Source organism: Delphinus delphis, chromosome 15, assembly GCF_949987515.2.
Source record: "Delphinus delphis chromosome 15, mDelDel1.2, whole genome shotgun sequence".
In the NCBI taxonomy this organism is placed as follows: domain Eukaryota; kingdom Metazoa; phylum Chordata; class Mammalia; order Artiodactyla; family Delphinidae; genus Delphinus; species Delphinus delphis.
This window is the reverse complement of record NC_082697.1, coordinates 66,253,250-66,268,889: the sequence shown is the minus strand read 5'-3', so window position 1 is coordinate 66,268,889 and position 15,640 is coordinate 66,253,250. Positions and strand designations below refer to the sequence as shown.

At 44.3% G+C, this 15,640-nt stretch overlaps 1 protein-coding gene across 1 annotated transcript; it reads right to left on the bottom strand.

Annotated features, from left to right (window-relative positions):
* Positions 1–417: 417 nt before the first annotated feature.
* Positions 418–15,310, bottom strand: LDAF1 (lipid droplet assembly factor 1). The gene is made up of 5 exons (XM_060033064.1): positions 15,216–15,310; positions 12,582–12,773; positions 5,386–5,554; positions 2,978–3,116; positions 418–1,692 (listed from the first exon to the last, which is right to left on the bottom strand). The coding sequence occupies exons 2-5, from the start codon at positions 12,675–12,677 to the stop codon at positions 1,656–1,658; spliced, it is 441 nt and encodes a 146-aa protein (XP_059889047.1). The 5' UTR covers positions 12,678–12,773; positions 15,216–15,310; the 3' UTR covers positions 418–1,655.
* Positions 15,311–15,640: the final 330 nt, after the last annotated feature.

Here is a 15,640-nt window from a genome sequence, read left to right as displayed (position 1 = left end):
CGGCCCCTTTAGTGACAGGTGTGGCTGACTGTCATGGGATACAGAAAAGTCTGAGTACCAAATGAAGGCCTTTATGCCCTCCTGAATCAAAGAGCAAGTATTTGCTTCTGTCTGCCTGGCATACATTCCCTTTCCTTGCGATACTCCTTTGGGATCGGATTGTCCTCCCATCTCTACATACGCTAGCACTCCCACCTATGCAGAACCAGTGGGGCTGGCCCACCCCCTCCCCTGGTTCCAGAATGCACACATGTCCCAGCCCTGACCTGTCAGCATATTCCATCCACCCTGGCCACGGTGTTTGGTTTGGGGTTGCTCACATGACCCAAGTCTGTCTGATCGGAGCCAAAAATCTAAATATACTACTGGAAAAGAACAGCTTCCTTGTCCAATAGGGAGTGCTAACTACAAGGCTGATGTAAAATTAGAGCTGCTGGGACCTCCACATGGGGAGGGCCTGCCTAAAACTCAGCTCACACTGAGAAAAGCAGCGCTGAGAGATGAAGGGAGAGAGATGCCTAATGACACCACTTGAGCCCCTGGATCCAGCAGCGCCTAAAGTCCTACCTTTCGGCTTTTTAGTTCAGTGAAACGAATCCGTCCCCCTCTGCCCCCACTTTTTAAATCCATTTTGAGTTGAGTGTCTATCACTAGCAACTAAAAAAGCTTTATTACCCAGGATCTGCCATGAAATTGACACAGAAGGAAAAAATGGGTTTGATGTCTAGAAAGGGGGTATTTTGAAATAGAGTGAAGAAAAAAAGCTCATCTAAATAAATATTTTTAAATAAAATACCACAGGGAATAAACCACTGAAGTAGATATCCCATAGGATTTAAAAAATTTTTGTAGTCCTTTATCATTTTCATGGGACTTTTTGAAGAAATGGTTTAACAAGACAAGTCCTTAAAACAATAAAAAAGTATCAAGTGCAAATATTTTAAAGAGTAACATGACTTAACAATACTCAACAGTGGAAACCATACCTTTAGACTTAGAAAAAAATGCTCTTGGCCGTAAGGTTAAGTTTGGACTCTATTTTCTAACTTTGTCTGAGAAGCTATTATTCCTAAATGTTGTTTGTCTTTCTGATAAAAGACTAATAAGGCAGAAGAGCTTGTTCTGTTTTAGATTCTTCCCCCCACCTCTTTTTTCAAATGAGTGAAGAAATAAGCAGCTCTCATTTTAAAAAAAAAAAAAGGAAGAAAGAAAAAGGAAAAACAATCTGTGGCTGTCCCAAATTGGGGCCTCGGATACAAGATCTGAGCCTTTGAGGTCAAGTCACCGGCCTGTAGAGGCTCAGAACCCTGCCAAGTTCAGGTGTGCATCTCTGGGGAGGAGGGGGTGAGAGGCGCGAGGAGCCGCCACGCCATCGAGATTCTCTGCTGATTCTCCATGTGAGGGCCGGTCAGCTGATGGAACTGACCAAGAGCAACAAGATCCCCAAAACTGTCCATTGCAGGACCCTACAAATAAGTGAAAAAGCTAGAGGACACCTCCAGGAAAAGCTTGACTACCCAGTCCCTTCTGAGTCATAATCCCAAGGGGCAAGGATGATCCAACAGCTTTCCAGAGGTGCTTGAAAAAAAGCTTTGGTTCCGTTCAGCTGGTCATTCCTGGTAGAGCCCCTCTAAGTGTGTAGACTTCATGGCCAGCTAACAGTCGCCACTGGAGTTGTGTTGTGTCCATAGTCTGTTTGGCAACAAGAGGAAATGATCAGCTCTAAGGCCTCTTTAAAGAGCAATGCTGAGAGTATACATGGCGGAATGAATGTCGTTTTTTGTTGGTTTAGTTTTGGTTGCTTCTTGCAACCACACCAGATTTTGGGCGACACTGACTTTACAGATGAGGAAACTGGGGGCCCGAGAGGTCAGAATACCTGAATTAGGGGCAGGGGTTATGATCCTTTTTCCCATTCTAATTTGGATACTGCGTTTTCTCCAAACGATTGTTTGTGTCCTCATGACAATCCAGTGAGAGAGGCAGAGCAAGGAGTAGCCCTATTTTACCAATGGAAGAAAACTGAGAACAGAGATGTTGAACAGCTTGTTTAAGATCACACAGGTAAAAAATGGCATAGCTGGGATTCAAATTCTAATTAATTCTAATCAACTGACCATTTCTTTACATCTTTAACAGAAGGGAGATGGGGCAGGGAGAGAAATAGGTCTGCCTTTTTTCAGCCCAGTGATGGTAGGTTTCAGAGGTAAGTGAGAGAGGAGGTAGCACTATTGATATTAACTCAACTGGCTCTATGGATTCTCTTTGAATGTCAAGTAGCCTTGCTAATAACACTTATACCCCAAGCGGGGGAGCTATGGCACACACCAGAGCTTGGCTGACCAACACACATTCCCAAGGCCCTTCTCCTTGTGGGTGTATACTCCATTTCCCAGCCTCCCTTCCAGCTTCCGGTGGCTATCTGCCGAAATTCCAGCCAATGAGGTTGGTTGGGATAAGAAAGGGGGTAGGTTCTGGGAAAGATTTCATTTACTTGACAAAAAAGGTCAGACTCAATTGGTGAGTGAGGACTCATTTTTTTTTCCTCTCTTCATCCTGCCTTGAACGAAGTTGGTGTAGCCAGCAGCAGCTTTCTTGTGGCCATGAGGTGACAAGCCAGTGGGGTAAGGATGGCAACACAGAAAGGCAGAAGGTGCCTGGTACCTTGATGACACTAGAGAGGCTGTGCCAGGACTGGGCTATCTCCAGCTTGTTGTTATGCAATAAAAATAAATCCCTATTTGTTTAAGCTAGTATCTACTTAGGTTTTTCATCACTTGGCACCAAAGCGTTCCTACCTGATAATTAAAAAAAAAAAAAAGAGAAGGAAACCTTACCTCTTTTTAAGCAGAGATGTGAAGAGGCTAGGCACCTCCTATCTTGGGAGACTGAGTATGACGTGACCAGGGTTAGGGTGTTACTTGTGAAAATCTCCCCAAAGAGTAAAGATTAAATTATTGCACTGACATGTATTTACCTGGGAGAAAACCAGTAGTTGACGAGGCTGGAGACTACCATGTAGGACACTATGATTGTCCCTGACATGATGAGTGACACGAAGCCCAAGCCACAGAGGACACAAAGCAGTGAGAGGCTGCCCACAGAGATGACCAGTCCTAGAAGAAAGCATGTCAAAGAATCATTCATCTAAAACAGACTGAAAACACCAGACCCTGCAGCACTGTGTTTAAAACAACAGTTAACTCAGATGTTTTAAGTGAGGAGGTTTTCCACAAAAATCCAGACTTCTGGTATCGCTTAAAAAGGAGGCAATCTCAACACCCAAGTGAGCATCACTGCATGGCAACAACTGCTGGCCTTCCAGTTTCTTCCAGGCCCCACTGTTCCCAACTGTATTATTCTTGGACCGCTTTGCTCACTTTTGTTACCTGTCTTGCCCATGGCAAGAATCTGAATTTGAAACTCCCTCATTCTCAAGGTCAGGGATGGGCTCCTAATGGAATCCTCTGGAAGGAGTTAGCCAAGACAGTAATGGGGGTGGTAAATCATGACCAGTGTTTCAAACTGCCTACCAAATACTATAACTTACACTTACCTACGACCTATTGAAATAAAGGCTATGCAGGCTAAATAAAGTCAAATCTAAACATAACTTTTGATTACATCCTTTACAACCCAGCCTGGCAACTATCACACAGTAACCATAGGTCTGAATGGTCATTTTACCCACCATTAAATAAGTTTTTAATGGGAATATTAATGAATTACCATCTAATAAGTGCAGAGAAAATACATTTTTATAACATGGGGTCTATGGGAGAAAAATAATAAAAGGTACCATGGAAAGAGGATGGATTTTCATAGTTGACATGCCTGAGTTTGATCCTAGTTAAGTCACTTATGGTGAGACTTTGGGCCGCCTGGAGCTTTAGTTTAACTCATCTGTAAAAAGAATATAATAATAACTACCTCTAAGTGTTGACATGACAATTAAATGACTATCATATATGTGACTCACTGTGGCAGTTGTTGTCTGCCCAGCACACTTTCTCTTGCCTTCCTCATAACAAAATCCCTCTTTCCAAAGCGGAACTAATAACATGGCAAATGTTGCATGGCAGACATCCTTTCCCTTGCCTCACGAGTTGTCAAATAGCCCACCCAGTACTCCACAGTGATAGTTTCAGGGATGGACTCTGGAAAGGAAGGAAAGTAGAGAATGTAAACAGACGTGCTGCCTTTTCATAAAGATTTACAAAATCTTAGATCAGTATTTTTCAAAGGATGGCTAACAACCACCTGTATCAGAATCAGATGCATTAGGGAATCTTGTTGAAAATTTGCATCTCTGACCCCCACTCCAGACCTACTAAATGACAATCTCTGGATGATACATGAAAGTCCACATGTTCAAAAAGCAGGTAAGATTTATGCAGACTCAAGTTGCAGGACCACCGCTCTCAAGTGGAACAGCTTTGCACATGCTGTGCCTCCTGCCTAGAAGGCCCTTCCTTGTCTACTCTGGGACAAAGTCGTTATACATCTTTAAAGTGCTCTCTCCTGTAAAGCTTGGTATGATACCACAAAAGGGTAGTGGCTCTCTTATTTCTTTCTAAATTTACCTTTGTTTTGATATTGATTCATCTTTCGCCCATCTATCCATCAATATTTACTGAACAACCACTCTGCCATACTGTATTTGGCTCATCCACCTACCGTGCCTGTCTTCTTCTTCAAGTGTAAACTGCCTTGTCCACAATCCCTTTGGTAGGGAAGCAACCCTGGGTGCTCTTAGCTCTGGGAAGCCATAGAATGAGCCAGAGGTGATCACCTGAGCAGATGGCAACCACCTCTTTGTGGACTGTGATCTGAGTTGAAAAGGCAAACTGAGCCAATTAGATTTTACTTTCGTAGTAATTTTAACTTAGCAACTCAGGGAGAAGCTGACAATTGGCAGTGGGACTTCAGGAGGAAAGGTGGAGAAGGGGAAACCTCAGTACATAGCAAGCACCTGGCATGCAACAGGTGCTCCGTAACTATCTGTGGAGTGAATTTTAATGTTCTGTTTAATGACAATAGTTAGCATTCATGGAGAAGCTACTCTGTGCCAAGGACTGTGCTAAGTACTTTATGCAACTGTACGTTTCAATGCTCACAACCCTCTGAGATAGTATTATTATATCCCTATTTTACATATGAGGAATTTGAGGCTCAGAGAGGGTAAATAATGTGTCCAAAATCACACTGGGGGAGGTGGGATTCTAATAGACTCCAGAGCCCATGTTTTAACTACTCTGACAACCTGCCTTGGTCGATGTGGTTTTGACAAGAACAGGAACCTTTGACAAGAGTGGCAGATGCCCAATAAATACTGTCATCCCAAGTGAGTCATTTTCCAAGGCGGAGAGTAACTGAGTAGGATACCTTCTAGTAATATGACTCCCAAAAACGCAGCCAGGGAGGTAAGCACCACGAGGAGCAGGAAGCAGCCAACAGGAACGGCTGACACAGAAGCAAACACCAGCAAGGTGAGGGTCAGAAAAGGATGCCTGTCCAGGTACTGGCCCACTGGAGACTTCATGAAGGCAACCACCTGTGGGCAAAGGAGACGAGCAGGACTGAATGCCATGTCTGAACCCCAGATTGATGAATTCACCCGAACTATAGGAAGTATAAGCCAAGGTTATAAAGTTGGGAGGCCCATAGGTAAGAAGTCAACAATTATAATCCTCCCAAGACATGAGTTGCCCCAGCAACAACTTAAGGCAGCTGTGGACAGGGGGCAAGTTTGAGGGCCCCACCCAACCTCAAGTCTTGTGAAAGGAGGAAAGACCCAGGCATGGCTCTACTGCTTCACACACACCCTCTCAGAAGGCATCCTCAGCATATGTGTGCTCTGATGTGATATATGTACAATTGGCTGCTTACTTCACAGTTGAGGCCACTGAGGCACAGAGAGGTTAAGTCCTAGCTACTTGGCATCACCTGGGAGCTTGTTAGAAATGCAATTATCTTGGGCCCTGACCCAGACCTGCCAAATCAGCTTCTGTTTTTTAATGAGATCACCAGGTGATTTGTACACACATTAAAGTCTGAGAAACAGTGGGACGAAATGACTCACCTAGAGTCACATGGCTTCCAAGTGGCAAAATCTAGGCATTCAAAGCTAAATCTTTCCACTTCAGATGTCTGCAGTGGCTGCCACTTCATTAGGAGAAAATGTTTTCATGTCATCAACCTGGATACCACAGTCAGGCCACAGCCTGATGACTACTGCAAGCTTATGCTGTGTTAATAAGTAGGTTATCTTCCTCCACCAGGCAAAAGGGTTCTGGAGCTGGCTCAGTGGGGGGTTGGGGGGGGCTGCTTTAATACAGAGCTGGCCCTAGGCATCCTCACAAGGATGGGCTTCCCCCTCTTCTTAGGGTCCACGCCATCTCTCTCCTCAGTGCTGGCATGCTAGTTCCCGTTCCCTTGAAAGCTTCTATCATTCCAGAACTTTTCCCCATCAAAACTGGTCCTTCCTGTGTCTCATTCCTTAGGGCCATGTAGGCCAGCAGGTGAACTGAAGACGTAATTTAAGCTTCAGTGATGGCGGGTGCCACTAACCAAAACACACGTTCTCCTAGAAAGAGTTCTTCACCCAAGTGATTCAAATGGAGGCAACTGTGGGCAAGCTGGAAGGCAGGAGGATTTTGGAGCTCAAGTTGATGGTGACAAAGCACAGGACTCACTGTGCTTAACTAGAAAAGGCTGTTCCACAAGGCCACCGTTCTCAGTCCTGGGGCTTCAGCATTGACAAACTTCACTTCCCGGCCCCAAATGGCATAACACCTACTGGCTACACTGCCTCCAGCTACTCCTTTCTGACAAAAGCTATCTAAGACTTGGCTGTTCAGCTTCTCTCGCCAGAGGTGACTGTGCCAGCAATCACCACTGAGCTGGAAATACCCAGCTTGGATACTCTAGGATCAGAACCCAGTGAGATCTTCCTGTTAGGGCGGCTGAAGGTGAGAGAGAGGCAGAGGGGCCCCGGGAGTGGGGCTGGATGGTCCTTCGAGCTGTCTCAGGTCTCGATTGCTTTCCAGCTCTAGTCCACGTGTATCCTTAGTAAACCTCCAGGGGTCACCTGACAGTCCGAACTGCTCTGTCTGATCCTTAAAATCAAGAGACCCAGTAACCACAGTGGCGGGGGGAGCAGATGAGGCTGGAACACCAGAATGCCAGGCTTATGACTTTGTACCCAGACTGTCCAGCCCAGAAGCCACATGTGGCCACTGAGCACTTGAAATGTGGCTAGCGTGACCGATGAGCTGGATTTTTAATCTAATTTAAATTTAAAAACTGATGTTTGATTCAGTCATTGAAAAAATTTTAATTACATTTCAAATAAGGTATGTTTCAAATAAGTTTTTCAATTATCAATTTTATGAAAACTAAATAGAGACCAAGTATTTCCAATGGAAAATCAGCATGTGAACTGAGATGTGCACTGAGTGTATTAAAAAAATGTAAAATATCTCATCAATGATTTTTCAATATTGATTACATGTTGAAATTATATTGTTTTGGATATATTGGGCTATATAAAATATATTATTAAAATTAATTTTACGTTTCTTTTTATGTTTTTTTTTTCTTTTGCGGTACGCGGGCCTCTCACTGTTGTGGCCTCTCCCGTTGCAGAGCACAGGCTCCGGACACGCAGGCTCAGCGGCCATGGCTCACGGGCCCAGCGGCTCCGCGGCATGTGGGATCCTCCCGGACCGGAGCACAAACCCGCGTCCCCTGCATTGGCAGGCGGACTCTCAACCACTGTGCCACCAGGGAAACCCTTATGTTTTTTAATATGGCTACTAGAAAACTTAAAACTATATATGTGGTTCACATAATATTTCTGTTGAAAAGCGCTCACTCAAATTTTACCTAGGAAAAAAAACAAGAAGCGAACTATTGGCATTTGAGCAGGACTGTGATGCAATCAAAGGAATAATTTTAAAAAGATGAACCTGGTGGTCCTGTGCAAGAGGCAATGAGGAAGATTTGCAGGGAAGCCAGCAAGAGATAATGACGGCCAAAACTAGGCTGATGGCAGGGAGGGACAAGGAGGAGGAGGAGATGCAGTATGAAAGTGGAACGACAAAAGAAAATTCAACAGGACCAGGAGACAGTGTGGCATAGGGATCCAAGAGGGGAAAAGCAGGAAGGGACTACTTGTAGTCCTTAAGAAATCTAATTTTTTCTTAGCCTCTTCTAAATCTGGGCCCTACAAGGAAAAAATAGAAAGTTATTCAGATATGCAGAGAGACCAATTTAAGATGCAGACAATTAAGCCCAGCAATTGTCTTCCCCTAGGGAGGATGGCCCTGCTCGGACCAGTCTGTCTCAGAAGAGGAAGATATGATTCAGTTATGCCTAATGATAAGAGAGAACATTCATTAAACACTCAAGTGCCAAGCACTCTTTTAAGAGCTTTCAATAAACCTCCTTATTTTTTTCTCTCTACAATGCTATGAGGTAGATAACAAGGCAAAATTTAACATTATTTAAATCCGGGAATTAGACTATAGCAATTAACTTTTCATGCTCCCAGGCAACAGAGGGTGACACAATGGAAGGATGGGAAGTGGGAGAGCTTATTATGCAGCAACATCTTCCATCGCCCTCCTGGAAGCAGACACAGGTTATCCAACCTAGATTTTACAGGCATGGTGCGGTGCTAAATAACCCAGGAATGCCAGGCTGGGACAGACTGGCACCATTATGTTCCACACTCTGTGCTAAGGCCTTCTCAAACGACATCTGAGATCATCCTCACAGCAAAGCTATGAGCCTGGCATTGCTTATTTTAGAGAAGATGAGATGGAGAGTCAATGAGCCCAAGCAACTTGCCCAAGGTCAAACACAGGTGATTTATTTTAAAATGCACACATGAGTAAGGGAGGTTCCAAAATAGGGACAACATGGCCAGTGTTTAAGGACATGAAGGCTCCATCTGGAACTATTCAGAAGAGAGGCCAATTCCTCGGTGTTAGAATGCAAAAGATAATCAGTATCCACTGTCTTTGCTACCAGAGGGGTGGAGGGCAGAGGGGTCAGCATTATTTAAAACCACTGGTAATGACAAGTCCAAGGTGCTGTGTGACAATTTCTCCCAGATTTTGGTCCTTGTGATTCAGGATTAGAATACAGGTGCCAAGGAGGTAATTCAAAAACATCCTTTGTCCCCAAAAAATAATAATAACTAACTAAATAAATAAATAAAACATCCTTTGTGGAAGGAAAGGGCCAGCATGAGAGCAAAACTATTTTGTCCTAGGTAATCCACACAAGGAGATACCATTGGGAGGGCATCTGCCCAGCCCATGCTCCACCTCTCTTCCCTCCTCTGTGAAAACTGCCCCCTCTCACAGCAGGGGTGGGCCCCTGAAGCCATGTTTATACCAGTGAAATGGAAAGCCCCAGCCCAACTGCCACCTCCCTGGCCATAGGTGACTTGGTCAAGCAGATTCTTGCTCCTAGGAATCAAGCACTCCCAAGACCAGGTTCCATAGAGGATTTCAGCTGGGAGCTGGAGGAGACATGAGGAGCTGAAGGTACCATCCTGGGCGATCATGTCTGCCCATGTGAATGGAAGAGCAAAGGAAGCCAGGCTGCAAAGAGAGGAGAATGAAGCTGATACACAGGAAGAGTTACAATGAGGAATAGTATGTCTCAAGAGAGGGCACTGAGAGTTATCTCTGACCCCAGTGACCTGCCAGACTCTGGTTCTAACCCCTCCTGAGGCTCTGCCCTGTTTACTTCCTGCCTTGGCTTCTATGATAGCCTTACATTTCCCAAAAGCCCTGGCAGGTCTCACTGTTTGTTTGCTTGTTTAACCTATTTGGGACAGGTTTCTGACTCTGTCAGTCTAAAAGTAAGACAATTAAGACTTGACATTCCAGAGGTTTCCTAGAAGAGATGACAGAGTTGTTTCACAAACACTCCATCTGGAAGCCATCTATTCTTATCTGGAACTCAAAGGGTTTATTAACTCTGAGAAAGATTATAAATTACTTGGGGGAAAGAAATCATCCAAATATCATAGAAGCAAGGGGATGACTATGTAAATTATGGTATGTCACTCTGAGGGAAGGTTCTACCACCAAGAAAAGCCATTGTTCAGAAGACCTATGCTTTAATATGGAAAAACACCAATATACAATATCAAGCAAAAATAAAAATATAGAACTACATCTGCCACAATTAAAACCACTAGATCTAAAAATTACATACTAAAGGGTCCTAATAATAATAACAATAACAACAGTAATGATGATACCACCACTGGATTTGTTAGTGATGGGCTTACAGGTGATTTCCTTTCCTTTCCTGCCAATATTACTCTATTCAGTAAACACAATTAATATAATTAATTCAATTAATATAATTTAAAAATTTAAAAGAAACTACCTCAGGACTATCTGAAGAACATCAGGGCTTAGCCAGCTGATGATCTGTCCCATCATCCCAGGAGTCAACTGCCCTGGAAGTTATCTAGTCCACATCTATTCCAATGACCATGGCTGAGGAGCTAAGGTGAAAAAATGAAGAAATGTCAAGAAGTCAGAGTTCACATGCTTTGAAATGCCTACCTTAGGAGGTAGACACGAATATTAACTAAGTTAAGATATGCCAGTGCGTAGCACAGTGCTTTGCATATAGTAAGTGCTCAACCAAGGTTAATTAATGGACAGTCAATCCCTATTATTTGCAGATTCCATATCTGTGAATTTGCCTGCCCACTAAAATTGATCTGTAACCCCAGAATCAACACTTTGGGTTGCTTTCATGGACGTGCACACGGCAGTGGAAAACGTGAGCCACCTGACGCACATGTTCCCAGCTGAGGCCAAACTAGGCAACACTCTGCCTTCTTGTTTTAGCTCTTTATACAACTGTCCTTTTCATGGTTTATTTCGTGCCACCTTTTTCTGCATTTTTATGTTTTCTGTTGGTGATTTTGACATTTAAAATGTGTAGCAGTACTGTCTAGTGTTCCTAAGCATAAGAAGGCTGTGACGTGCCTTATAGAGAAAATACCGTACGTGTATTAGATAAACTTCGTTCAGGCAAGAGTTATAGCTGCCTGTATAGTACAGGCTGCTGGCCTGGAGTTCAATGTTAATGAATCAATAATATCTACAGAATAAAGGTGCCTTTAAACAAAAAGACACACAAAACAGGTGATGGTTTGATTGGTTGATGAAAATGTTGCCACCAGAAGTTTGCCAGAACCTAATCCTGTACTTCCCATTTGAGCAATTGTTCAGTATGTGCTAATTCAGTGTTTGAGGTGACTCAACAGAACAGAACTAACACAAATTATATAACGAGAATCAACTGAACATGTAGATGAGTATGAGGACCTTTCTCATGGAGCTAACTTTTAATAACAAGAGTCTCAGCCTGCTGGCTAGAAAGCTGCTTGTCCAACCTAAAAATATCTTGCTAAATCCACAAAGAGTGCCAGAGGCATTTGGGGATGAGTTCAGAAAAGATCTCTATAGAGTATATTGCTCTAGACTGCAAAGGTCTGGCTCCTCAAATAGATACTAGTGGTGTCCAATACCAAAAAACAGATCACCAACCAGTTCACTTTCTTACATATACATATGTATTTTATGGGTATATTGCATAGAAAAAAAGTCTAGAAGAACATACAACAAAATGCTAATAATATTATCTCTGAGAGCTATTATTTTTTCCCTGAAAAAATGCTGCAAGGCACATAGAAGAAAGCAATAAAGATAAAAGTTCAAGAAAGCAGAATATACTGTCTCAAGTCCCATTGCTATTGAATGGCTATTGAGCGCTTGTAAAATGGCTAGTTCAAATGGAAATGTGCTGTTAAGTGTAAAATACAGACTGGATTTCAAAGACTTAGTACAAAAAAGAATGTAAAACATCTCAATAACTCTTTTCATTAATATTTTTTATAATGATTACATGTTGAAATATATTTTAGATAGGTTCAATAAAATACCGTATTAAAATTAATTTCACCTGCTTCTTTTTACTTTTTAAATGCGGCTACTAGATAATTTTAAATTACGTATGTGGCTTATGTCGTATTTCTATTTAACACTGAATTTCTAGTGGAACACTGGGCTCAAAGTAGACGTTAGCCTCTCATTTTCAGGGTAACAGGTCAAAATTAACAGCAAAACAAAAAAAAGGATGGTATCTGTGGCACAGACTAAGAGTTGCCTCTATTTCCAGCTAAAGAATTGCATTTGCTACAAGGGGTGATCATAAGACTAAATTTTGGTCTATGAGATGCAACTGGAAGCTTTGTGTGTGTATGACTTCCAGGAAGTCTCCTTAAATTGGAGGTGGTATGCAAGTCTTTCTCTCCCCACATCTTATTGCCTAGAATATGGATACAATGGCTGATACTCTAGCAGTCATCTTGGACAGTGAGTTTGAAGGTCACAACTCAGACATGACAAGGTGGTGAGTTAGAAAGATTCCTTACCTACCTCCAAATTTCTTCTACTTGAGAGAGAAATAACTTTCTATGGTGTTTAAGCTAGTATTATTTTGGGATCTTCCATTATATGCTCTGATTGGAAACTGACCTTTGAGTTACTCTGGACAGACGCTATCAGCAAAGACACCCTCCTCTGCAGCTCCTGAAAGTCCTTTGAAGTACTTGGGGGCTCTTCTTTCACCATCCTGAAACCCACTTCAGGTCTCTTTAGGGATTAATTCTACCAGTAAGCTCTTCAGTGCAGGGCACAGTCAAATCTCTCATGTCACCTTGTCTCTTGCTGGAGGAAATGAAAAGTATCTTAAACCATTAGTGGTCTTCACCCAACTGACCCAACAAGAGATTCTACTATCCTCACACACTGATGGTGGGCATGCAGATGGAGGGTAACTTGGCAATATCTATCCAAATTTCAAATTGCACACACCTTGATCCAACAATTTACTTTCCAGGAACTTCAAGGAAATAATCAGTTATATCAAAACATGCCAAAAGGATGTGCAGTGTACCCCTGTTTCTAATACATAATAAATAGTAAAACAGTGGAAAGAAGCTGTCTACTAATAGGAAATAGGTTAAATAATGATGAATTCATAGAATGGAGTATTGTATAGCCATTAAAATGATGTTGATATTTAGTGAAATAAAAATATATCTATGATGTGAAAAAATTATAGAATACTATATATTGTTACATATTTTATGCATATATCCATAATATAAAATACATATATGTATTTATGTATTTTATGTATATATCCATAGTAAAATAAAAGATCTAGATGGACATATAAGAAAATGTTAATGGTATTGTCTCTGGGAGCTTCTGTTTATTTTTTTAGCCTGACAAAATTGTGAAAAGAATGTGGAAGAAAGTAAGAAAGCTGAATACACTATTTCAAGTCCTATTGCCTTCTTTTTTTGGCCAGAAAAACTTTTTCAAACAAGTGACAGTGGCCAATACACTAAACAGGTTGGCTCCCAATTACATTGTGCCATAAATTATTCTCTATTTACTTGTAAGTCTCAGCTCCGTAACAAGAGAGGCACCTGAGGGACAGACTTTGCCACAATTATACCCTGTGACTCAACAGGCTGGAATTTCCAGGACTGTCCCAATCTCACATAATTATTTATTTTTAATAAAAGCTTTTTGTTAAGTTAGATATCTATCTTTTAAACCCATTTTCATATAAACTAATATATTGTTATTTTATATTTCCCAGAATAACACTGTAGGGCTGGACACAGATATCTTTTCCATTTCTCCCTTACAACTGATCTCCTGACCTATAGCACAAATGCCTAAAAGATTCTGTCACAGTGGACAAAATTAACTGAGAGATGCTCACATTTATTTACCATACTGAACGTCCCCCATGCTAATTATGTGAGATGGGAAGAGGTATCTCCTAATATCTATAGGGTCTAGCACCAAATTAAAGCACATTTTAATCTCCCCAGCTAGAGATTCTCTGCTACAATCCCTTTTGTGAAACAGGAATCCCCTGAACAGGGCAGGACTAAACTCCCATTCCCATACTGTCTCTGAAGCTACAGCTGGCACAGATTTGAATTTGCGATGTTCCCAGCACTCAATTCCCCTAAGCTCCAATCTGCAAGGGTCAGAAACAAGCCCAGCTCCCCTACTGGTCTCCCAGGGCCTTGGAAACCCAAGCGCCACCCGGACCGGTCTGGGGAGTCCAACAGGGGCCAGCGTGCGTAAAATGCCAGCGGCCACATCCGTGGAACGCAACCACCGGGCCACCAATCCCCAGACCCCCTAGTCACTCACTCCTCGGAGGGGCCTCCCCAGGCACTGAGAGGTCTCGGGAGGAGGGAAGACGGCAACCCCTTAACCCGACGCAGCGCAGTTTCCCGCCTTCTGCCTTTTCCGCGCCTTCCGGGCTGAGCCAGGAGAACACGAGCCAACCCGCCCTTCCCCTTCCACGCCCCACCCCTCCAAAAGCCCCCGGCTCTTCCACTACCGCCCCTCCCGGGGCAAACGGAAACCCTGAGCATTCCAGCCGGGCGGGGCAGGGATCGCATCTCCGGCTTGAGGCCGGGAACCGCCGGGCGCCTCGGGCCTATCAGACCTCCCCCTCCCCATCTGTTTCCAGTCTCTCAGCCTTCCTAAACGCGAGAGGGGACAGGCGGCCAGTTTCTTGGGATCCAAGGAGAGGGGAAAAGGGGGGTGATACAGGTACACAGGGGGGCTCTGCGCCCGAGGGGGCACCGAGGCTGAGAAATGGGAGCTTGGGGGCGGGGAGTCGAGTACACCGTCATTAATTTGGGGAGGAGAATCCCACCTGTGGTACTTGGAGTTCCCCTCTCTGCAGTGAGGGGGGAGGGGCCCTCCGTAGAGAAGAACCCGGGAGGGAGGAGGGCACCCATTTTCATTAATCCTAAAGAGGGAGTTCGGAGTCTTCTCAACCGGGTTTCCCAAGAAGGGGAAGGGTCCCGGGTGGGATGGGGATGGCAACCCTTTTACCAAATGTAGTAGTAGGTGTAGGGGTGTGTGTGTGTGTATGGGGGTCTCGCAGGGGCTCGGAGGGATGAGACTCCCCTTATTACCAAACGTCGTGCTGAAGGCTTCGGGCGTGGGACACCGACTATCCTCTCAACCGACCCCCCCCCCCCGCCCTCCTCCAAAATTTGTCCCGCCCGGCGAGGGGGCTGTCTAGCCAGCCGGGTCCCCTGCGCCCACGCTGCCAGCTCTCACCTGGTCCCGGCGGCCGCGCTGCAGGCCGAGCTGCGTGTGCGGGCAGCTAGAGGAGACACGCCCAAGCGGCGGCTCTGAAGCGGGAGCCTGCCTTCTCACTCCACCCCCGCTGGCAGTCTTCCTCCGCCGCGCGGCCCCGCGCCGTCCCTCCTCTCCCTTCCCCTCCCCTCCGCTTGGCTCTCCCCGCCTGCAGCTCTTGCAAAGGACGCTGTCTCCCTCAGCTTTTTGGAGCCTCCCGGACAAGCCACGAGTGAGGAGCACGTGAGGAAACTGAGGCTCAGAGAGAGTTGCCCTTCCTACACTCTTGGCTTGGAGTGAGGGCGCCCAGGCCATCTCTGAGACAGGTGGACTGGCAGCCGAGAACGGGGTTTCCCAGGGTCTCAGGGCTTCCCCTGCCTAAATACCCTGAACCAGCTCTTCTGGAA

Bases quoted from the DNA above. Each gene is read 5' to 3' on its own strand.
- LDAF1 (XM_060033064.1), bottom strand. From the start codon at position 12,677: ATGGTGAAAGAAGAGCCCCCAAGTACTTCAAAGGACTTTCAGGAGCTG. The intron at 5,555-12,581 runs GTCAGTTTCCAA...CTTTGCCCACAG, and splicing joins CTGTCCAGAGTAACTCAAAG to GTGGTTGCCTTCATGAAGTC. The intron at 3,117-5,385 runs GTATCCTACTCA...GCTTTCTTCTAG, and splicing joins GGGAGTCATATTACTAGAAG to GACTGGTCATCTCTGTGGGC.